The sequence below is a fragment of the Gadus morhua genome, chromosome 9 (genome assembly GCF_902167405.1).
Source record: "Gadus morhua chromosome 9, gadMor3.0, whole genome shotgun sequence".
NCBI classification, from domain to species: domain Eukaryota; kingdom Metazoa; phylum Chordata; class Actinopteri; order Gadiformes; family Gadidae; genus Gadus; species Gadus morhua.
The window spans coordinates 13,655,211-13,678,981 of NC_044056.1; the positions used below are offsets into that span (position 1 = coordinate 13,655,211).

Sequence of the window (23,771 nt, forward strand, 5' to 3'; positions counted from 1 at the left end):
GTACAAGTGATAGTTTCACACTAGTTTTTCAAGATTTAGGCATTGTTTGTCTCTTCAAATGACTTAATGATTCTCATGTTATCATTCTGGTTTAAAGTAGAATATTCCCCTTTCCACTGTTGAAACTGGGGCTTTCGTCAAAAGGAATAATGAATAAAGACCATGTTTGCTGGAATCCCACACTAGCTGGCTAATAGGTGGAAGCAATGGCTCACTTGTAACACTTTCTTATGTTGGTCTCTAAGTACATATAAAAGGCCATTGTACCCTGAAGGTCTCGCTGGCTTTGCTATGGCTGGGAAAGTGAGCATGGGAAAAGTGAGCAAGATTTACTCCTTCAAAAACAATGACAGACAATTGTGTCCTTTAGTAGAACATTTACAGTAAATGTACAACCAACTCCATGTCTGGAAAGAGCTGCAAAATATGGTCATGATGACTCATAATGATTTATAGCAACATTAATGTTCAATAATAATTCATTGACTACAATTAATTTCCTCCATCCAAGGATGTGAGATCTCCCCTCATCAGACATGGATGGTGTTGTTGATGATGGAACAGTGTGTGTGTGTATGTGTGTGTGTGTGTGTGTGTGTGTGTGTGTGTGTGTGTGTGTGTGTGTGTGTGTGTGTGTGTGTGTGTGTGTGTGTGTGTGTGTGTGTGTGTGTGTGTGTGTGTGTGTGTGTGTGTGCAGAAAAATGCTCGAAAATACCGCATCTGAGCTTTCCCAGCAACAGCAGGCATCTCCCTTGGCCATATCCTGCCACCAGACCGCAGGCCAGACCCCTAGAGAGGGAGGCAGGGTCCCTCCTCAGGTCTCCTGATCAGTGGAGAGGACACTCAAACATGCCGTGGCCCAATGTAAAACAGATGACAGAGACAAGAGGAAAAAAACAAACATTGCACTTGGCTCCGTTTCTCCAGTTTCTTTCCCAGTCAGGGGAGATGGTTATTGAGGCAGCGTGACCTATCCTCTCCACTTACTGGAGCCAAGGGAGGAACATGCAAGCGTGTGAGCTTGCACGTATGTACGTGCGTTTCATAGAATGCCTCATCTTTTTTCCGTCCTCTTCTGAACACTTGCCCTTTGGCCCTCCGTGATGACACTGTCCCAGTCGCCTGGGACCACCCCAGCCGTGTCCAGCAGAGAAGGAGCAGAGCTGGTTCTGTTCTTCAGAAAGGGTTTTACCGAGGATTATGTTAAAGTCTCCACCGTAGAGCTGAGCAGTGGTGACTTGTGATGTATGTAAATTGAGATGCACTTAAAATGTGACTCGGTTGAACGGTTTGCTAAACACTAAAATAACAGACGTCTTAGATTCGACATGAATTGCATTCGTATAGAATTCAGAGCAGTAAAGTTCACAACCTGAGTTCACCACATAATGGACACTGAAGCAAGCTCTTCCCGGAGATTAAGTCCACATGCAGAATAAATAATTTGATGCACATTAACATTATGTACATATAGGTAATATAACCCAGCATTCTAGCGATATACACACTCTAAGCAGCCCATAGCCTCTTCTTTTTTGTAATTTTCTTTCCTCATTTACCAACCAGAAACGAACCCTGAGACCATGTCCATGAATCCTTAATTTGCTGAATGGACCGGGCTGAAAAAGCTTTTTTTCCACAGTGTTTATTCACATAAAGAGGGCATTCACATGGGTGTGTCTTAATCATCAGAAAATGAATAGCGAGAATACAATAGATACGCATAATAATCACGAATGAATAAGAATAATATAATAGGTATCAATGACCTTTTTGTATCTGATTCTGTTTCAGTTTTCATGTTCAAAATCTCAGAATTTCAGTAGGGCAGTGATATTCTCACTATCCCCCCCCTCTCTCTCTCTCTCACTCTCTCTCTCTCTCTCTCTCTCTCTCTCTCTCTCTCTCTCTCTCTCTCTCTCTCTCTCTCTCTCTCTCTCTCTCTCTCTCTCTCTCTCTCTCTCTCTCTCTCTAACTTGTTGCAGAGTATCTGGAATAAAGGTTCTTTCTGCTCTCTGACATCGACGTGAGCTAGAGGCCCCCAGTCAGAATCTAGGCTAAGAGAGTGATTTGGCCGGCAGAGTCGATGGCACTGGGATCTTTTGCTGGATTAATGGTAGGTCTATACTTTAATGCATGTAGTTCTGTCAAAGGGGCCTTGAACAACACTTGATTCCTCATTGTAAACATGAGGAGGACATGAGGTTCTGTGTGATGGTACTTAAGTAGCCTGATGCAAGTTTTTGAATTGCTAAGCATTTAAGGAATGACATAATATAATAAGGAAGTTCTGCTAGGTTCATGTGTTTTGTAGTTATGGGCTTTCTCTTCTGATCTTTGTTAGATGGTTACTCAACATGTCTACTATACTATTCTACTTTTCCTTATACTTTATATTTATGCTTGATCAATTATTTTGATACTTTGCCAAAAGAGGTATTCTTATGTACGTTATTGCTGGTGTCATTGCCCATATTCAATTGCATCCCATTACAGGAAAAAATGACATGAATAATTATGTTTAGACTCATCCAATCTTACTTTGCTTCCATAACCGGTCTCTACCAGTGTGGATTGTAGCACTCTTCTATCGATACACTCATACTGTTGGGATGAATCTCGATGGATTTCAGCATCTTACACTGATTATGAGTGGTGTAACAATAGGTAATGTTGCAGATGAGAATACTCATTCAGCTGAAAAATAGATCGGCTATCAAAAAAATATTTATTATTAGAATTATTATTCTCATGGTATCTGTAAAGGATGTAATCATGCAGAATCCCTGGGTTCCCTTATATGTGGGTTAAAGATTCATGTGCATGTGTGTCTACATTCTCAATACAAGCATGTCTTTGATCATGGAAGAGTTAACACAGGTTTATTAACTCCTGCATGAATTGAGCTCCACCACCAATTTTCTAGTATCTGTTCTCATACACATACACTAACACACACACACACACACACACACACACACACACACACACACACACACACACACACACACACACACACACACACACACACACACACACACAACCACACAACCACACAACCACACACACAGACACACAGGCACAGTTACACACACACACACACACACACACACACACACACACACACACACACACACACACACACACACACACACACACACATGCACACACACACACATGGGTTCACACACACACGCACACACATACACACACACACTTTGCCTGGGGAATCGGACGTGACCTACCTACCCTTAGTGATGTGTAAACGGTCGTTAATGTGTGTGTCTGTGTGTGTGTGTGTGTGTGTGTGTGTGTGTGTGTGTGTGTGTGTGTGTGTGTGTGTGTGTGTGTGTGTGTGTTTGTGTGTGTGTCTCTGTGTGAATGTGAGCGTGCGTCTGTGCGTGTGTGTGGGGAAGTGATATTTGGCATGCGCAGTTGTGTGTATGCACTGCATGCATATCAATGTCCAGTCTGTGCTGTCGCCGAGTTAGTCCGGAGGGCCGGCTCACAGTGAGCGAGGGCGGGGGGGGGCTTTCCCCCTAGATGCCCGTCCTGTGTTTACCTTGGCTGGGTTGAACTCCCACAAGCCAGCCCCTAAACCCCCACCTTGCCCTGAAACAGACCAAGGCCTTATTGCCCCATTTGCCTCTACTGGTGAATGGAACATACCACAGTGGCTTGGCTAGGGGGGGAGCAGTAGCCACCCCTGGCTCACTGAATGGGCCCAGTGTGAAAAAGGGCTGATTGGCTTGGCTTGGCCCCGCTTGGCTTGTTCACAATGCTAGTGTATATAAGTAAGAAACCCACATTTAAATGACGCATTTCAAGGGAGAGACGTTGAGCGGTTAAACGGTTTGAGAGTGACCAATAAGAGGGCTACAGTTTGGGTGGAAGGTGTTTGCGGGCATCGTCTGTTACTTTAATATGAAGTGCTGAGCAGAGTTGGATTGGCTGCATTGCTACTGGAAACTTCAAATTTCAAATGAGTATTAATATAAGGAGGATCTCTTCAATAACTTCCAATTGCAAAGAGATTAGAAAGTAATATGGAAATAAATTATCCATCTCATCTATTCATCCCTGTTTTTGTAGGATAGTGTTCTTTTCCCCATGTATAAAATAGAAACTTGTGAATTCAGATTTTTCTTTCGCACTATTGGAACAGTTAATCTTTGACAGCAGGACACACGAACGAGTACCCCCACACACACAAACACACACACACACACACACACATGCGCACAAGTACACACACACACACACACACACACACACACACACACACACACACACACACACACACACACACACACACACACACACACACACACACACACACACACACACACACACACACACACACACACAGGTGGTCTGCACCTGGCAGTTGTGATGTCCAGGTCCATTAATGCTCAACCTTGGACCTCTAAGCCTGTGAGGTGGGTCAGGCTCTTTAAATGTATATTATAGCCCCGGTGTTACGAGGGGTCAGAACGGTCACACTGACTCACTGTGAGACCTGTAAGATGCTAAGTCAATACGTTGTGGGGAAATGGGCTGGTTCTGCTGGTTCGGACAACAGGGTAACAGTGTTGGCAGGCTCCGCTAACGTATGCTGCCCGCGCTGTACGTCATCGAGTTGAAGAGAAAATAAACACGTTGATCACCTCGATGCATGTTCAGAGCGCCATGTTATGTGGAGAGATTAGGAAGGGGCGAACATTTGTACATATGTAAACATATAGAAAAGGGGAATTCATGTTTTAGTATATTTAGTAGGAGTAATGTTTCTTTTGGATGCCCACGCTTTTTTTTCCCACAAATGAATATATTTGAGCATTGAGCAAAAGTTCTGTAAAGGAGACAGAGGGTCTTTCATTTTTTTATTTGGCCAGGAGTCATCCTGTTTCCACATGACAACTTTTGATGTCCTTTTTCCATTGGAGCGGCAGGCATGACGTAATGAACCAGGACACTAAGGGACACACGCAGGGATATATCACCAAGAACAATGCAGGTTACAAAGCTTTTCAGGAAATCGTGATACGGAAATATAAAACACCCTTTCACACTGCTCTCAGACCATTAATGAAACACAGTATTTAATGTATTTAAAGGTAGAGAAATCATTGTTATCCTGAGGTCTATTCATAGTTTCTCTGAATTTGTACGGGTTGATGGAGAGTTTTTTGTCCTACTTTCTTGTTAGTAGGAAGAAGAAAAGATGAAAATAGATCTGAAGGGACTCATCTTTGGAATATCTTTCTCTTCTTCAGGTCACCATGACTCCTCTACTCATTCTCTGCGTCTGCCTGCCCTTCATCACGGCGACACCGACCCCGTTTGAAGACCATGATGGTGAGTGTTCAGACAGACATCCAGGGAGACAGGCATTGCTCATGAAAATGAATGTAATTACATTACATGTGTTTTTAGTCCAAATGTCCTTATTTCAATGAATACTAGGAAATAGTAAACAAACAAAACAAAAAGCAAGAGTGGAATCAAATGACAACAATTAATGATAATTAATGGTTTCCTGAACCATATGAATGATCATTTACACTGACACGGTTACGGGTTTGATTCCCACTGGTAGAGCATGGCATTAACACTGCCATGGTCAGGGGTTCGATTCCCACTGGTAAAGCAAGGCATTAACACTGCCAGAGTTAGGGGTTCGATTCCCACGTGGGCCACCCAAGTTTAGAACGTTTCCACTCATGGTATTGGTATTGTTGATAACACACGCTATCCTGACCTCCACTCAATGCGTACGTATCACCATGGAAACGTTTCTATACCTTTGTGCCTAGGCCTGGACGGTACGCTGAGCGTTAGCATCCCAGTGGAGACGGCTCTGCGGCCGCTGCTGGGCGACAAGGTGGTGATCCCGTGCTACTTCCAGGACACGGCCACCACGGAGCCCGGAGCCGGCCCCACCACGGCGCCGCTCGCACACCGCATCAAGTGGACCTACGTCACTCCCAAGAAGGTCACCACCATCCTGGTGGCTTCCGGGGGCAAGGTGGCGGTGGACACGGAGTACCTGGACCGCGTCACCATGGTCAACTATCCGGTGGTGTCCACCGACGCCACCATCGAGGTGACGGAGCTGCGGGCCAGCGACTCGGGAACCTACCGCTGCGAGGTGCTGCACGGCCTGGAGGACAACTACGACTCGGTCAGCGTCCAGGTGCAAGGTGGGCCGCCCGTCTTCTTGTTATTACTTTTTATTTTTTGCATTTCTATGGTTTATTATAGAGTGAGATAGAGGGGAAGGTACGGGAGATAGAGGGGAGGAAGTGCAGCAAATGACCACAGGCAGGATTCTAACCGGGTCGCGGTGTTCATTACGGAGCCTATATGGTAGGGCGCTGTACCCTGGCTGGGGGGTCTTCGTCTGCTCACATAGCCCCCTCTACCGCGACGTTGCTACTGCTCATGTTGTATGTGTGTTTTGATTTCTCTTGTTTTAATTTGGAATCTCTTGTTGTTTCTACGTTTGTCCTAATTGTACCCTAATTGTCCTGACCAGGAATAGTAACGTGCCCTCTCACCATGTCCATTACACACAAAACATTGAGTGAGACACCAAATGTCACAATAACTATTTGTAAGCATATAATAGCATCAATGCAGGCTTAACATAATTATGAGAAGTTGTTTGCATCCAAGTGAAGTGGATGTGAGTCATCTTATGTCACGGGACAATGCACGATAGGCAGTGTAAACGATGGCTTGGTTACTCACTATTGGTCTTAACATCATTTAAATGTTGTACATCGTTGAGTCCCACATCAATCCGACCAAACCCCCTAGCACAGGTGGTCAACGTGGGCTGTTTGATCACGCGTTTGGCCCCTGTCTGCTTCCCCAGGTATCGTGTTCCACTACCGCGCCATCTCCACCCGCTACACCCTGACCTTTGAGAAGGCCCAGGCCGCGTGCGTGCAGAACAGCGCCACCATCGCCACCCCGGCCCAGCTGCAGGCTGCGTATGACGATGGGTACCACCAGTGCGATGCTGGCTGGTTGTCTGACCAGACTGTTCGGTAAGACCCAACAACACAGACAACTTTCCCTGGAGGCGTCATCGTAATACAAATGCAGGTGTCTCTGATGATGGGTCTGCTCCTTCTCAGTACCAGGGTACGGGGAATAGACTTATCATCACGAGTTATGCCTACTGCCAGTGCCCATTGAGCTGTTTTCTAAAATCCCTCTATGAGCTGGTTTTCAACACATTTTTGTGTCAATGTACTCTGCATGTTTTCATTTAATAAGTCGCATTGAGCAATTGAGTCGTTTCGCCCTGCTACATAAACGAAAATACAGTTATTCTTTACTTTAAGGCCCAATCCCATTTCTACCCCTTGCCCCTTCCCATTACCCCTTACTCTTGTTTTGAAGGGGTAAGGGGGAGGGGGAAGGGAAAGGGGTAAGGGGTAGAAATGGGATTGGGCCTAAGAAAAGCATTCAAATGTATCTTCTCAAGGCTCTCTGCACGGTACTCCCCCCCCCTGAAAAAGGGAGCCTGATTTGCTTTTAAATAAACAACGCTGTGTTGTCCTCAAGATACCCCATTCATGAGCCAAGGGCCGGTTGCTACGGAGACAAGGAGGACTTCCCAGGCGTGAGAACGTATGGCGTGAGAGAAGTCAACGAGACGTACGATGTGTACTGCTTTGCAGAAAAGATGTCAGGTACTCTCTAAACTGATGCACAATTAACATGTTTTCAACTGTTTCAATTCTTTATAATCTACATGTTACATTTACCTACTCCCACTACTTTTTGTTACCGATAAAGCAAGCTTGGTACATATTGTAAATGAGTGAAAGGCATATTTACCTCCAGTCAAGCCCTTATCGGCGAAACAAGTATTGAGCATCTGCAAAAAATGTTGGTAGAATATATCAAAACATTTGTTTGAGATTCAGTCAGCCAAATTGGTGCTTTGGCTGCCCAAAGAAATGGATCGCTCTCTTATGAAAGCCTTTACAGACCTGAAGAAGCGCCCGTTCAATGGAGCACCAACCAGAGAACAGTGAAGCTATTGATGAGCTAACCTCACGGCCTCCCGTCTCCCCCCAGGGAGGGTCTTCTACTCCTTCTCCGTGGAGAAGTTCACCTTCTACGAGGCGGGGGACCAGTGCGGCAAGCTGGGCGCCCGCCTGGCCACCACGGGGGAGCTCTACCTGGCATGGAAGGGCGGCATGGACGTGTGCAGCGCCGGCTGGCTGGGAGACCGCAGCGTCCGCTACCCCATCAACCTGGCCCGGCCCCAGTGTGGGGGGGGCCTGCTGGGGGTCCGGACCGTCTACCTGAACCCCAACCAGACGGGATACCCATACCCTGATACCCGCTACGATGCCATCTGCTACAACTGTAAGTGTTAGTCCCAGTAGAAGAAAGAATCAAGAGGGGTAACTATACAGTAACCAAGAGGCGTAACTATACAGTAACCAAGAGGGTTAACTATACAGTAACCAAGAGGCATCACTATACAGTAACCAAGAGGGGTAACTATACAGTAACCAAGAGGCGTAACTATACAGTAACCTAGAGGCCTAACTATACATTAACCAAGAGGCGTAACTATACAGTAACCAATAGGCCTAACTATACAGTAACCAAGAGGCGTAACTATACAGTAACTAAGAGGCCTAACTATACAGTAACCAAGAGGCATCACTATACAGTAACCAAGAGGGGTAACTATACAGTAACCAAGAGGCGTAACTATACAGTAACCAAGAGGCCTAACTATACAGTAACTAAGAGGTCTAACTATATAGTAACCAAGAGGCCTAACTATACAGTAACTAAGAGGCCTAACTATACAGTAACCAAGAGGCCTAACTATACAGTAACTAAGAGGTCTAACTATACAGTAACCCCCATTGATCGCAATAAACAGGTTTGTGGAGAGAAACGTACATCTGAATTGAAACGATTTTGTGAGTACTTGTGAGGCCGGGTGAAGAGTTCACACCTCCGAGGCCTTGAGAGCGAGGTCGAGGCGTATGTGTCCCACTCCAGAGGGGACCGGCGGCAGTGCACCCTGGCGTTAGCACGATGTGGGCCCCTCGGCCGTCCTAACTGTGTATAAGACGACCCCCGCCGGACTGAGGAACACAGTAACACGTCTTGGGTTGTGTCTGGTGTCCAGCTGAAGGCGGCGGCGGCGGAGTGAAGCCCGTGCTGCTGACCACTCCGCTGCCCGGCGTCATCCCCATGACCCCCGGACCGGTGGAGCTCCCCGGCCGCACCGACCCATCCCAGGAGGCCCACGGAGAGACGGCCACCCTCTCCCCCCTGCCCATGCCCGTTACCGTAGCAACGGGAACGGGCGGCCCGGGAGTGCACCTGACTGACGAGGATGCCCCAATGGGACCCCAAGGTGCTCAAGACGTTGTTGTTGTTGTTGTTTTTTCGTCTTTGTCTTCAAAGAACTGGACACCGTGACTAAATATTTTATGTGTTATAAGATTAATTTTGAAGGTTCAAAAGGCCTGTTATATCTGAAATATATTCAGTACATATGATTTGGGGGAGAGCATAGTCTAGATGCTTCAGTATTTCAAACCCAGTCCAGGGAGTTGGGGAAGGTCACATTTTTTAAGATAAATTACAACCTAATCCCATATAGCAAGTGACAGTGATTCATGCATGTAAACCTCTTCGCGTAGCCCCTTTAAGACATGTATAAAAACAAATCGTCAACTTCATACTAGCAGTAGTTGTAGCAGTAGGCCAATATACTAAACAGACTTCATTGGTTGGGGTGGCGATGTGAACCTATGACCTCCCTAGGCGTTGTGTTCCACTACCGGGCCATCACGGGCCGCTACACGCTGACCTTCATGGAGGCCCAGCTGGCGTGCAAGAGCATAGGAGCCACGGTGGCCAGCCCCCGGCAGCTCCAGGCCGCCTACCTGAAGGGCCTGCACCACTGTGACGCCGGCTGGCTGCGGGACCAGACCGTCAGGTGAGGAACTGTCTGTGCAACACATGCAACCTACAGGCTTTTTTTTATTGGGTTACAACTGTATAAGTATTCAGCTGCAAGATAAGATAAGGTAATACTACTATTGATCCCGGATGGGAAATTTGAGATTGGGGCTTGAAACTACTGACCAGAAATTTGTAGCTTGGCAGTCTAAATATCAACAAAATGTAAGATGTTATTATATATGAAATTAAAAAGGGGAGGAATTCAAATTTAGCCTATCAATCATCTAAGTTAATATCCACACCAACTCCCTATACTGCCCTATACAAATCTTATATACATGGTTTCTCATGTGTGTGTGTTTGTGTTTCTTTGTGACATCTGATTTACCAAAATCATGTTCCATTAAACCCAATACTGATGGTACCTTTGATTTACTTAGTTTCCATCACTGACACTGTCCCTTGTTTGACCTGTTGCCCAGGTACCCTATCGTGTCTCCCAGAGGGAACTGTGCAGGTAACCTGGAACTCCTGCCAGGGGTGAGGTCGTACGGCCTGAGGACTGCCAGCGAACTCTATGATGTCTACTGCTATGTGGACCACCTCCCAGGTGAGACACAAGTTGTTTCAAATACATGTGCCCTGATATCACCTCCATCTAGCGCCTCCTGATTTGGTTACAAGCAGACAGAAGATATGAATGTCTGTGTATCTTAACCAATTTCAATTGGTTCAATACTAGTTAGCTGGTCGATACGGGCTGCAGTGAACCTGTAAACCTTCAAAAGCACTTTGCTTTCCTGGGAACCGCTTAATCACTTACTTGGTTATTTTGTTTTTTTCTTGAAATACTATAATTGGATAATATCATACACAAGAAAAAAACAGAGTATGGATAACGTAAATAAGAAATAATGAGTTGGTTTTACACCGAAGGTATCCTTTGAACATTCTCAGCCTCACGTTAAGAGTTGAGTTGAAGATAAACGACCGATTGAACGCGTAGGCGTAGGTTCGTCTTCTGAACCCCCTAACAAATAAACCCCGTCTCCCAGGCAAGGTGTTCTACTCCAGCGACTACGACAGCTTCTCCTACGAGGAGGCTGTGCAGCACTGTGAGAAGCTCAACACCACGCTGGCCACCACCGGCCAGCTCTACGCCGCCTGGAGCCAGGGGCTGGACAAGTGCCGTCCCGGGTGGCTGCTGGACCGCAGCGTCCGCTACCCCATCTCCAGCCCCAGGGCCCACTGTGGGGGCGGGCAGGCCGGGGTGCACATCCTCTACGCCTTCCCCAACCAGACGGGCTTCCCCGACCAGCACTCCCGCTACGACGCCTACTGTTTCAGAGGTACAACAGCATATCTGTATTGAGTGAAATTTCGGATAGGGGAACTATTTTCTTGATTGTTATGTTTATGTCGACCTTATTTTATTGTGTGTGCTTCTTCGCCCTGAGCAATGTGTTGTGTTTCGCTAAACAAGTGTATTCAAATATAATTTTTAATTAATTATTTTGTGAAATGTGACGTGCAAAAGGCTTTTCGGAGGCAAATCTGAATTTGAAGAACATTGAAACTCCATCGAATACAAGAAATCCAACCCTTTAACCATAAATATATTCTACAGAAGTTCCCTATTTCACTATGGGTCGTTTAGAATTGTACTTGTTTTTTCCAGCTGAATTTCCTGGACTTAAGATGGAAAATAAAACCAGTTTGGATACGATTTTTGAAGAGTTGGTGGAAGAGCTAATCAACATGACAATCATCACTGTGGACAAAGCTGCTCCAAATGGTAAAAACCAATATGTCATGAAATCCAATTGCTAAAAAAGCAATTTTGTCCGACAAAAAAAACATCTGTACAAAATTTCAGTAAATATATCCTTACTGAAGTTCACTCATTAACTATGTGTTATTAAAAAAATTGAGATTTTTCTTTTCTGCTGGGATTCCAGTAGTTCAAATTGAAGAAGGAACCAGTGAGAAGACTTTTGAAGAGACGATTAACGAGCTCATCAACATGACAATCATCAACGTTGTCAAAGCTGTGCCAACTGGTAAAAATTATGCTACATAATATACGTCATTAAATCTGATTGATAAAAATAAAAAAAACACCTAATCAAAAGTAATAAAAAAAGTATAATTTGATCAGACAATGAAATTTCAGTTTAATCCCAGCCGCATTATTATACATTCATATTGCTTGACCAAATGTCTCCCATGTGGTTTTGTGATTTTCAGATGCTGTTTCCGTCACAACTGAGACAAGTGCGAATACAACCTTTGTGGTGGAGGAAGTCATGAACAAGACGGACATTACAACTGACCAAATTGCTCCAACAGGTAGGATACTTTAAAATGCTTTTAATAGCGTTTGATTTCTTATTGCAAAGTGTGGACCAACACTAAAATTAATTGAGTGGATCTTCCACAGAACTTATTCACACCTATCCTCACTTTAATGTCTATATTTTCATCCTGATTCCTCAGTGGTACCCATTGAACCCATTCTTACCCTTTTACCTGTAGCGACCGTGGATGTCTCTGGCTCTGGATCATCTGAGCAGCAGTCAGCCAGTGGTAGTGGAAGTGGGGATCAGACAGGGGAGTCTGGTGTCTCCATGGTCAGTGTTAGCGGCAGTGGGGATCAGACAGGGGAGTCTGGTGTCTCAAGTGCCAGTGGTAGCGGCAGTGGGGATCACACAGGGGTCTCCGGTGCCTCAAGTGCCAGTGGGGAGGGCTCCGGATCTGGCTTCCAGATCCTCTTCAGTGGCAGTGGACACATGGCCTCGGGAGAAGGATCTCCATCTGGCCAACCCCATGAGGCAAGGGAGGGAAGTGGTGCCATCACCTATCCTGGCAGTGGACTGGGATCTGGTTCGGGACGGGAGACTGGGTCTGGTGCATCTGGGTCTGGGTCAGGAGAGGGGCCAGATGGACAGCAGGGATCCAGGTTCAGTGGCTTTTCTTCAGGATCTGGTTCGGCAAGTTCTGCGAGTGGAAGTGGGGAATTCATCGGTAGCAGTGGCGAGTCCTACATCATTATGGTGGATGGAAAGTGGGTGGAAAAAACACATCAGAAACACACAGAGCAGGAGTTTGGCAGAGGGGCAATTGATTACATCCCTGGATCTGGGGCCATGTCCGGGTCAGGATCAAGCTTCGGTTCAGGAATGATGTCTGGGTCAGGATCCTCATCAGGGTTAGACGGATCAGGGATCGGGGGCTCCGGCTCCGGCTCCGTCTCCGGCTCGGGGCTTCCAGACGTGTCGTTTGACCACCAAGGCCTCGTGGACCTCACAGAACAGACCTCCGGGGAGCAGGAGCTGTCGGGCTCTCCCCCCAGCACGCTCCCCTCCGGCGGCTTCCCCTCCGGTGGGTTCTCCTCCGGTTCATCGGGCAGCGGTCTGGGCTCCGGGACGGCGTCCGGGGAGGGATCCTTCGGCGAGGGCGACGTGATCCTCCTGACTGAAGACAGAATGATGGAGATCACCACGCCGCGTCAGCCTGAGCAGGGCCGCGGGGTGGTGGAGTTCAGCGGAGAGGGGAGCGGGTCAGGGAGCGGCGGCGGCGGCTCCGGTAGCGAGGCCGACGGCCACCTGCACTCCTCCGCCAGTGGACTCCCTCACCAGGAGACCGCCACTCCGGGCTTCTCTGTAGAGATGGCCCCCGGATCCACAGCGAGCTACCCAGGGAACCAAGAGTCTAGCACGGATCACACAGAGCAAGGCCAGGAGCTCGAGGAGGAGAGGGAGGCACGCGGAGGTCCAACGGAGGAGGCTTATGTGACGTATACCGCACCGTCAGTCCAACTGGCGACCCCTGGTGTGGTGGAGACACCTGCCGTCGTGGATGGTAGGCACCAGTTAAACATTATCAGTATAAGACCTAGCTCCTCTTATTAAACGTTCTCCCTGCCCAGATCCTATAGGCTCTGCAAGAGGTGCTTTGCTGTTTTGCTTTATTATGATTGCTTGTTTTAGGTCGAGCTTTGGGAAGAAGAAAAAGTTTAATACATGTGTATTATGTGCTAATGTTATCCTCGGTGACAGATAATAATATAATATAATTATGAATGTACTTCTGTACAAACTATCATACGTATGTTTGTAAAAGTTTCCTATAAACCAATGTGGGCGTGGCACATATAAGGGTGCAGGACACTTACGTAAAATGTATTTAACTTAAAAAAAAAAAATAATAATTAATGTGCATGCATAAATGAACTATGTACATGCAGTGAATCTTTAGGTTCAGATATATTTTTGGTGTGTTTACAGCGTTGATGGGCTGTGCTGATGGCTGGTTGGAGTTCATGGGCAGCTGCTATCTGCACTTTGAGGAGAGACACACCTGGTCCGAGGCAGAGCTGCAGTGTCAGGAGCTCAACGCCCATCTGGTCAGCATCACCTCCGCGCAGGAACAACAGTTTGTCAACTGTGAGTAGTCTGAGGCGCGCGTAAATGTTTGATAGTATGGGCCATTTCGGCATGTGATGGAAATGCACCTGATTCTTTCGCTTCATTTTGGACACGTCCATTTTGAAACAACCATATGGAGGATTAATGTTTTCCATGTGTCTGTCGTGATGTTGGCACGCTAGCCAACGCCCAGGACTACCAGTGGATTGGACTGAACGACAGAGACGTACAGAATGAGTTCCGCTGGACAGATGGCAGCCCTCTGGTAAACTTTGTTTGGTAGAAATTTCAGTTGCTTTTAGCCATCAAGAAATACGGATGCATGAGCAGGAAACGGGTCAGCTTAATTGTGTAATCCATTGATTATAACAGGTACATTGCAGTACGAATGCCTCTTTACCCGGCTGTTTTACGGCATTTGTTTCACTGCCACACAGCTTGACCGGTATCATTGCATGTTTGCAGTTGTGTGTTGTCCGTCTTCCTAACGTTCCCATTCCGATCGCTCCGTCAGGCTTTCGAGAACTGGAGGCCGAACCAGCCAGACAGCTACTTCAACTCTAAGGAGGACTGCGTGGTCATGATCTGGCACGAGGCCGGCAAGTGGAACGACGTCCCCTGCAATTACCACCTGCCCTTCACCTGCAAGAGTGGACCAGGTGAGTCCTCCGACTGTCCTCCTCCTCCTGGTGGAGAAGGCTGCTGCGGTAGGACTGTCCTGGTAGACCACTAACGTAACCGTCCTGTCCACCTGTCAGTCACATGCCAGGCGCCCCCGGAGGTGGAGCACGCCAGGCCGCTGGGCGGGGACAGCAGAGACCGCTATCCAGTGGACTCCATAGTCCGCTACCAGTGTGAGGCGGGATACACCCAGCGCCACCTGCCTGTCATACGCTGCATGGCCGATGGCCAGTGGGAGGAGCCACATGTGGAGTGCATAGAGGGTGAGTCGAAAGGAGTCTAAAAGATACACGATACGTTATATTTTATTTATTCTTCTTGAAACCATTGCTAAAATGGACCCCAAATGACATAGGCTGATGATTTAACAAATAAATACAATTGAATTCCATTAAAGATGTCATTTTTGGATCAGTCGGTCAGGGCAGAATGTTATATTAGTGTTACAAAATTGTTGGCACATAAGCTGACTTTAAGCATACCGTAACCAACTCTTACTTCAATGCTTATGACCTTGTTGTGTCTGTGTTTTCTTTCTCTTAGCCGCCAGCAACAGGCTACACAAAAGGTCTGTAAGAAGTCGGACAAAAACAAATCAACGGTCATAGAGAGAAAGGCTCTAGAGCAACGCCCAAAAGGACATACAACTAAGAGCCACAGAAGGACCCCTCTTGAACTTACAGCAGTGCAATTCTTGATTGAAAAGCCCCCTCTCATTCCCTTTGTGTACATACAACACACAGAAAGCACATTTAGAACATGGTAGTCCCAACTGACTGGTGCTCGGGATCTTGCAATGTCACTCTGTCTATTTTCATAGTGATTTTATGTGTTATTAACTTTATTTATAGTTTATTTATAGTTGTCTATACCTATGTTCGTTTATTTGGAAAAAAAAAATAGATCTTATATTTTCAGCAGTGGGTACTACATTTCTTTTAATGAATGACGTCATTGGGAAATCATTTGTGAAAGTGCCAGAGTGACATTGAAAATCCCCCCCAAAAAAGCAACAATTTAAGTAATAAAAGCACAATAGATATTTTGAACTAGTTTACCTGCAGAAGGAACACGCTGTTCCCTTTTCTTTTAATATATATATAGTTTTGGTATTGTGTTACTTTTAATTAAGTTTCTTAGTATTTTAGATTTGGTTACATTTCCACATCTGTGTTTATAGCAGTAGATACAGAACCCTTAAATTTGATTTAAATTGGAAATAATAGATACACCAACCCAAAATATTGAATCATTTGTTAGTTAGGTAATGTCAAAAGAAAAATGGTTGCAAAAGGACCTGGGTTACCATTGTAAGCACTCATGCACTTTTGGGAGTCTTCAGTCACTTCTTTTGTGCTAAGCATAATAAAATCATTCAGCGCACCTTACTGATTTAAAGAACACTCATCCCAGGTCCGCTTCAATTGTGTTAAAAAATAAAAAAGCATATTGTCGCTGGACAATTGAACATACTACAAATAGTTGCCATGCTTTGCAACCAATGGAGTTCTCTGAGGGACTGTATCGCCCCCTATTGGATCCCTGGCAAACACACACAAAGGCACAGCTTGAAGCGTGTTTTCAACAAGGAAAATGTGTTTGAGAGGATCCTACTTGACTTTATATCTAGGCCTTTTATATCACCTGTTAATCCTTTTATAGTACAACTCACACAAAACAGCAGGATCTGTGTTAACTGAGCTGATTATACTGATCAAATAGTTGGTGCGATTGACGGATTAATTGGCCCATGCTTGGTTTCTAAACTTTAATCCAAAATTATATATTCAGAAGATATCAAAACAATAGATTAGAGAAGATATGCTTAGCAGAATTGCACGCAAAGATTTAACTTCTTTTTTAATATAAGACCCTTTGAGGAATTATAAAACCTGAGATTTAAAACCATTTGAAACATAAAGAACAACAAAAGCTGTGAAAGCAAGACGTGCAGGCTAATGAGAAACCTGAGTATATAAACTGACCATGACCTCTTTAGGGTCAAGTAGACCCAAATATAAGCAGAGACCCGGGTTCACACTCCAGACATAACATCTAGTATTTAGGCCCAATCCCATTTCTACCCCTTACCTCTTCAAAACAAGGGGTAGGGGTATGGGGAAGGGGTAAGGGGTAGAAATGGGATTGGGCCTTAATAACTCTTTTACAGACCGACCTCCAACAGACTCACACATTGAGAAAACAGGTAAACACAGGCATAGAAATACACCAAATACACAACACACAGAATTACAAGGTATGCAGGGCTTTAAGCAAGTTGCTTTCCAGTCATATGTCTCTGAGAGTTTGAAAGTAAGCAAACAAGAGCGGGAGAGTGACAGTGGTGGAATCTTTGGGTAAATGATGGCAAAGTGTTGATATGATAAGAAACATCCTCCATGACAGATCTGTGATCTGTCATGAGTACTTATGCAGTGATACACATGCACACACACACACACACACACACACACACACACACACACACACACACACACACACACACACACACACACACACACACACACACACACACACACACACACACACACACACACACACATACACACACACACGCATGGTTGGTAATACACTGTTGTGATCCAAATGCCTGATTAACCAATGCCAAATAAAGGGATTACTCTGTGAATGTGTTAATGGAGAGTAATTTATGAGTCCATATATTTGTATTTATTGATATATGATCACTCACTGAATTGTGAGTGTGTTACAGAAGCCTTCAGAAAAGTCTGAAAAAAAGAATCCCTTCTTAGATTTCTCCTTTTGGTCAAGTTCATCCACGTTCATAGTCTACTTGGTCATCATTCATTCCCTCACACATTGAAAACGTTTTTTTTGTGATTTGAAGCCATAAAATGAAGATGTACTTTCATACATCTGAACGAATGTGTGTAGGCCTAGCTACTACACAATACAAGGTTAATCGTCTTTGATAGGGCACAACCACAAAGCAGTAAATTCTGAAGGTCTGAGTTCAGGGTTACGACATTATTTGAAATTATACAAGCTCACCCTAACGATAAGCTTTCATACTGGTTATAAATATAGAGTAAAACGTGTTTTACTCTATATTTTTTTCCGCCATTACCCAAAATAAGTAATACCCATCTCAAATTACTTGAAATGGCTCCTATACATGATTTATTTTTTCTTCCTGGAAACCAAGCAAACAGTAACAGACAGTGGCTACCTTCATCTCAACATGGCAGCAAAAACAGATTCCCTCTGTGGATGTATACCCGTTTAATACAGTGTCAGTGTGTGTATGTGTGTCCGAGTGAGTGAGTGAGTGAGTGAGTGAGTGAGTGAGTGAGTGAGTGAGTGAGTGAGTGAGTGAGTGAGTGAGTGAGTGAGTGAGTGAGTGAGTGAGTTAGTGTGTGTGAGTGCGTGAGTGAGTGAGTGAGTTAGTGTGCGTGAGTGCGTGGTGTGTGTGTGTGTGTGTGTGTGTGTGTGTGTGTGTGTGTGTGTGTGTGTGTGTGTGTGTGTGTGTGTGTGTGTGTGTGTGTGTGTGTGAGTGAATGAGAGAGTGAGTGTGTGTGTGTGTGCTTGTTTGTGTGGATCTTCATGAAAAAGATGCACACACACAAGGCAGCAAATGTGTGGACACTCAATGGGTGGACACTCAATTCAATGGGACACATATACATAAAAAACAACTGCACCTGAAAATGCACAGGCTCCTACCGTGTTGGCGTTGGTATACAGTTGTGTACCTAAGTGGCATATTAATTGACGCGTGGACAGGATACTTCAATGTTTGCATACCTCTCTGCTGCGTGTCTATGCTTGTCTGTGTGTCCGTCTGACCACCGCTCGCTCCACCCATGTTTGGCCAAAGGGCGTCAATAAGACGCGGCCTCCAAGGCCTCTGCGCCCCACCCCATCACTGGGGCTTCTGTTCGTCAGGAGGGTGTGACGGAGCAGGTCGCTCTCCCCGCTACACCTAAAAGCATCACGCGGCCAGACAGAGGGGCGCGTGTGTTTATGGCCTGCTGTACAGTATACTGGAGAACGGCTGTGAGTCAGATACACTGGCCGTTTGTATGGTCCGGTAAGTAGGCCCTCTCACCTCTCCACCCGCATGGGCTGAACCCCCTGGCATTCCTGCTTGGACACGAAGCAATGCTCCCAGTGTCGAAGACCTGCATGGAGCGTGGAGCGGATGGTTCACTTGCAGATTGAGCCAAACTGATATTTTCTCCTGAAGATGTATGTTTGTAGAGTCGGGCTCTCTTTGACCTGTCCGGCTACACAGTTTAGAAATTATAATGCGTTCCATTATTTAAATTAAACTGTAGAGAGGGAGCTATTAATATGGAGTTCTGTACACTTAACTTTAGGGGAAAGTCTGTTACTTCCCCTAACTACCAATTCACCCGTACTTTAACTCTTTTCTGTCTCGTCATATTCTTTACTTACACCCTCCTCCGGCCTTCTCCTATTATCTAACATCTATTTCTCCAGGACCAGAGGGGAATTGACAGTTCTTCACCCAACTATGTGCTTACTAAGTCCTACTGATCAATAAAAAAACTGAACTGACCACTGTTGAAAGTGTAGTTTGTACTCACTGAATCACTGAAATAGTGATTCAATAAAAACAAGGATTCTGTCTGTTTCACAACAAAGGACAAGATTTTCAATAACATATAAAAAAAGCATTACATTGTAGAAAATAATACAAAATACATAGCCCCATAGACAACCTTTGTTGAGGTATAATAACTACAAAATGCTATTATCCTACAATAGGGCTTTAAACAAAGGTAGTATACGTTTCATGGCTATTATAATAGGCCTTTATCACAGAGGTGCAAAAGTAGTGGTGAAACCAGGCGCAGCGAAATAAGATAATTATGGGACTGTAGGCCTGTAATTAACATCGTGAGCTACACCTGCGTCTCCCCTACTATATCACCTTGTTAATATCAAACAAAGGCTGCTGCATCGTAGCACAGCCCTTGGCTGACACATCTCTCAACACATAATAATACATTACACTTAATACAGTAAGATACACTTTCAGAATTGCCTACTTTTCCATAGTGGTACTTCAGTACAGAGCATTACATAAACACAGTTTCTATGATCAATAAATGAACTTCTTCGCCATAAAGTTCCTGTAGCAGGAAGGCACCAGCTGTTTTAGCATGGTAGGGAAGCGGCCAACAGGACGATGAACAATGGGGATGATGGTTCTACAGAGCAGTTTCCATGTGTGACATTGTGAATCTAAACCTTTTGAAGTAAGCTTGAAACACATTGTGATTGCACAGTGAACATAATATTGATAATAGTGAAGAACTAACAATAACCTAGTTAACCTCAGCTATTGCTAACTTCCAGGAATTCAAACGCTAAAGTCAGTGCTCTGTGGTTTTGCTGGTTAGGTTTGTAGTATTTGTCTCTTGGGTAATCGTCGAGTGCCGTCGATTAGGTCAACCGGTAGCAATAGACACCAAATTTCTTGTTATGTGCAGGAAATCCAAAGCTCCGCACTCCCGGCTCCTCTGTCCCGCAGTGAGCCCGGGCTTTGATGATGGGGTAACGGACACTTCCGTCAGCCAACCAGCCGGCGTCACAGCGGTCCAATCCCATCAGCCTCCAGCCGGCGTAGATCTGTCCCACTGTGGCCATTTGGCCGCCGTCACTCCTGCACGCCTGCTGGGCCTCCGAGAAGGTGAGGTTTGACGGGTGTATCAGGAAGTAAACCGTCCCTATGGAAACAGGGGCCGATACACAAAGAGTTGATTTGTTAAAGTCGTTTATCAAAGATATTTGTGGAAAGAAATTGAAATCATTGAAATGAAAAAAAGGTTGAGGTTAGGAACACACGTATAGTTTATTCCGTAAGCTTGAAAATATGCCTCGATCATGCATGTTTACTGACCCTTGAGCGAGGCAGAGAAGCAGAAGGCATCATAGCGGTGAAGCAGCCGATGCCGTTGTCCATAGCTACGCAATCCAGGTGATAAGGCCACGCCCCCACAGCCCGCACGGGGCGTCGTGATTGGATACTGCACGGTGCCATCAGCCAACCAGCCGGCATTACACCAGTCAAGCCCCTCCTCCCAGGCCGTGAACAGCTGCTCGAACGACGCCAGAGTAGCGTCCTGCTCCTCACACGCTGCCTGGGCCCCCAGGAAGTTGTAGTGGTATCTTCCATGCTGGGAGTAGTAGGGAAATACCACGCCTAAAGAGGGGTGACAGGATTAAACCAATATCAACAAATTAACTTCATCGCAGTGTTCCAAATGGATCACTTTTTCACTGATCCCTTTATAGTGAACACTAAATCGTACACTATTTAGGAACAAGTAAGGCAGGGGCACCGCACATCTATATAGGCATGACGTCTACTGGCTTGGATAAACAAGCTGACAGCTGTTTGATAAGGTGTCAGTAATAAACCTGTTCAGGAAGGACGCTATGTATCTTGGTATATGGGGTATGAATATTTGCACATTAGTTGTGCACTTCTTTCCCGGTGCATTATGGATAGTGCACTACAGTGAGCCAGATTTGACAGCACCACCAAAATGGTGATGGTCCCAAATAATGCTCTATATAAGGTGTGAGTGAGCCCAATGTGGCACATTTTGAATCAGGTCCTTGGTTACCCTTAAGCCGCCACACACACACACACACACACACACACACACACACACACACACACACACACACACACACACACACACACACACACACACACAGACACACACACACACACACACACACACACACCCACACACACACACACACACACACACACACACAGTCAGACAGACAGACAGACAGACAGACAGACAGACAGACAGACAGACAGACAGACAGACAGACAGACAGACAGACAGACAGACAGAGCCACCTCTCATCTCCAGGTCCACCGTGACGCTCTCGTCCTCCACGCCGTCGATGACCTCACAGCGGTAGCGGCCGGTGTCGTTGAGCTGCAGCTCCCTGATGACCAGCGACATGTCGCCGGGCGCCGAGCGCCGCAGGCGCACACGCCCCCGGAAACCGCCGTAGCTGCGGTGGCGGTTGCCCATGGCGACCATCACCTCCGTCTCCCGGATGAGGTTGGGGACGGTGTCCGGGTCCGAGTCGTCGTGGCGATCGCTGGCGGGGAGCCAGGACCACTTGATGCGTGTCCGGCGCGGGGCGCTCAGCTCGGGCTCGTAGCGGAAGTGGCAGGGCAGGGTGACGCTGCTGCCCCTAATGGCGGACACCAGGGGCTGCTGGGACTCCACGTGCAGCTGCACCCCGTCGTAGAAGACTAGAAGAGGACATGAACACAACACAGAGGGGAGTGAACCAGCTGGAAAATGCTTCATTATAGAGGGCAGGGGTTAATGTAAGGTTAATGTAGGTTTTTTGTTGTAAATAAACAAATAACAAGTTATACTAGTTATACGAGTTTCTGGAGTTAACTGGAGACACCTTGTGCACTTTATTTAGACTTTTCAGTCTATAATGAATGAAACCTACAGGTATATATTATTCTAGTCAAATAAAGTGTAGCTGCAAATATTATATTCCAACCATAACCCTCACCGATGAAAAAGATAAATAATTGAACCTACTCTCTTTATTTCCGTGTCCGTTACTAATATCATGGTAATAGAAGCCGTTGTTGTATTGCGGGGTCCCGAGGCAGCCGGGCACCAGCAGGAGTAGCAGGCAGACGGCCGCCAGGGGGCGCGGTGGAGTGATCATTACGGGAGTTGTCGGTGCCGTGGAAGCTATCCAAGAAATGGATAAATCACAATGGCCTATCACAACTTCTGGACATTCTTTGAAAATTTCAGCCGACAGTTAGGTTCTGTTATCACTGAAGTGTGAAGAACTATCGAGAAAATACATACATCATTAATAGCTCAAAATTAAGAGCATTATATGTAGGCCCCTCGGAACAGATTTAAGTTTGAAAAACAAAACATTCAACTAAATATCCGATTATTTGGAGAAAATGTAGGCCTTTACATTTTTCCCATAACTAACAACACGCGAACAATAGGCGTATTTAGATCGAGGGCGCCATAATACGTTTTAGACAGATAATCATTGGTTTTAGACATTTCTGAATCAATAAATGAACAGCAGACCTATAAGCTTAAGTGACGTGGGGAAAGTAAAAAAAAAAGGTTTGCCACGATTACTTGGATGATAAGTTTGGCCGAAATAACATGGATACAATAAATATTAACGTTAGCCTATTCGGTCGACGGTTTCTTATTTCAATAGCACTCTCTATCAATTAGGCTATAACAATCCTATAGCGAAGATAGGTGGCTCGTATAGATGATGCCCCCGAGTCGTGATCCCTCTTTTTGCAAATAAAGTTGACATTAGGTTCTTTGTCGGCTCCTTTACTAGACGAAAATTAATATAATATACTTACCGAAGAACTGTTCGAAGAACGGGTGAGATCAATTAATCTTCTTCTCTTACATCCGAAGTGTCTTGTCCTCTCGTCTGCTCCACCACAACACTTCCAATGAAAAGGGGCCGAGCGGGATGGCTGGCGTCAGTGGTTAACGCATCCCCTTTGAAGTAATTGACAGCAAGAAAAACTATTTTGATCTATTTTGGAATACGTCCCAGGAATGCAGATGAAATAATACACCCAAATAAGGGTGTGTATATATATATAACAATAGCATGCATTCATTAATTATTTAT

General features: G+C 45.6%; 2 protein-coding genes across 4 annotated transcripts; one reads left to right on the plus strand and one right to left on the minus strand.

The window, feature by feature from the left end:
* The first annotated feature begins 1,994 nt into the window (after nucleotides 1-1,994).
* On the plus strand, nucleotides 1,995-17,722 carry acanb (aggrecan b). 3 transcript variants are annotated; one of them, XM_030366467.1, is made up of 19 exons: nucleotides 1,995-2,116; nucleotides 5,277-5,358; nucleotides 5,817-6,203; nucleotides 6,881-7,055; nucleotides 7,579-7,706; nucleotides 8,098-8,391; nucleotides 9,176-9,406; nucleotides 9,820-9,994; nucleotides 10,443-10,570; nucleotides 11,016-11,309; nucleotides 11,639-11,755; nucleotides 11,919-12,020; nucleotides 12,208-12,309; nucleotides 12,496-13,821; nucleotides 14,247-14,405; nucleotides 14,561-14,652; nucleotides 14,902-15,046; nucleotides 15,146-15,331; nucleotides 15,612-17,722. In XM_030366467.1, the coding sequence occupies exons 1-19, from the start codon at nucleotides 2,087-2,089 to the stop codon at nucleotides 15,674-15,676; spliced, it is 4,218 nt and encodes a 1,405-aa protein (XP_030222327.1). In that variant the 5' UTR covers nucleotides 1,995-2,086; the 3' UTR covers nucleotides 15,677-17,722. The 3 variants fall into 3 exon arrangements, with proteins under 3 accessions (XP_030222327.1, XP_030222328.1, XP_030222329.1); XM_030366468.1 differs by having other exon boundaries at nucleotides 14,570-14,652; XM_030366469.1 differs by lacking the exon at nucleotides 11,919-12,020.
* Nucleotides 17,723-19,705: 1,983 nt separating this feature from the next.
* Nucleotides 19,706-23,647, minus strand: hapln3 (hyaluronan and proteoglycan link protein 3). The gene is made up of 5 exons (XM_030366554.1): nucleotides 23,491-23,647; nucleotides 22,673-22,831; nucleotides 21,958-22,365; nucleotides 20,980-21,282; nucleotides 19,706-20,806 (listed from the first exon to the last, which is right to left on the minus strand). The coding sequence occupies exons 2-5, from the start codon at nucleotides 22,803-22,805 to the stop codon at nucleotides 20,523-20,525; spliced, it is 1,128 nt and encodes a 375-aa protein (XP_030222414.1). The 5' UTR covers nucleotides 22,806-22,831; nucleotides 23,491-23,647; the 3' UTR covers nucleotides 19,706-20,522.
* Nucleotides 23,648-23,771: the final 124 nt, after the last annotated feature.

Excerpts from the sequence above, each read along its gene's own strand:
- acanb (XM_030366467.1), top strand. The coding sequence starts at position 2,087 with ATGGCACTGGGATCTTTTGCTGGATTAATG. Across the intron at positions 12,021-12,207 it reads TGTCAAAGCTGTGCCAACTG|ATGCTGTTTCCGTCACAACT; the intron begins GTAAAAATTATG and ends TGTGATTTTCAG. Across the intron at positions 12,310-12,495 it reads TGACCAAATTGCTCCAACAG|CGACCGTGGATGTCTCTGGC; the intron begins GTAGGATACTTT and ends TTTTACCTGTAG.
- hapln3 (XM_030366554.1), bottom strand. The coding sequence starts at position 22,805 with ATGATCACTCCACCGCGCCCCCTGGCGGCCGTCTGCCTGCTACTCCTG. Across the intron at positions 22,366-22,672 it reads CGGACACGGAAATAAAGAGA|TCTTCTACGACGGGGTGCAG; the intron begins GTAGGTTCAATT and ends GTCCTCTTCTAG. Across the intron at positions 21,283-21,957 it reads GGTGGACCTGGAGATGAGAG|GCGTGGTATTTCCCTACTAC; the intron begins GTGGCTCTGTCT and ends ACCCCTCTTTAG.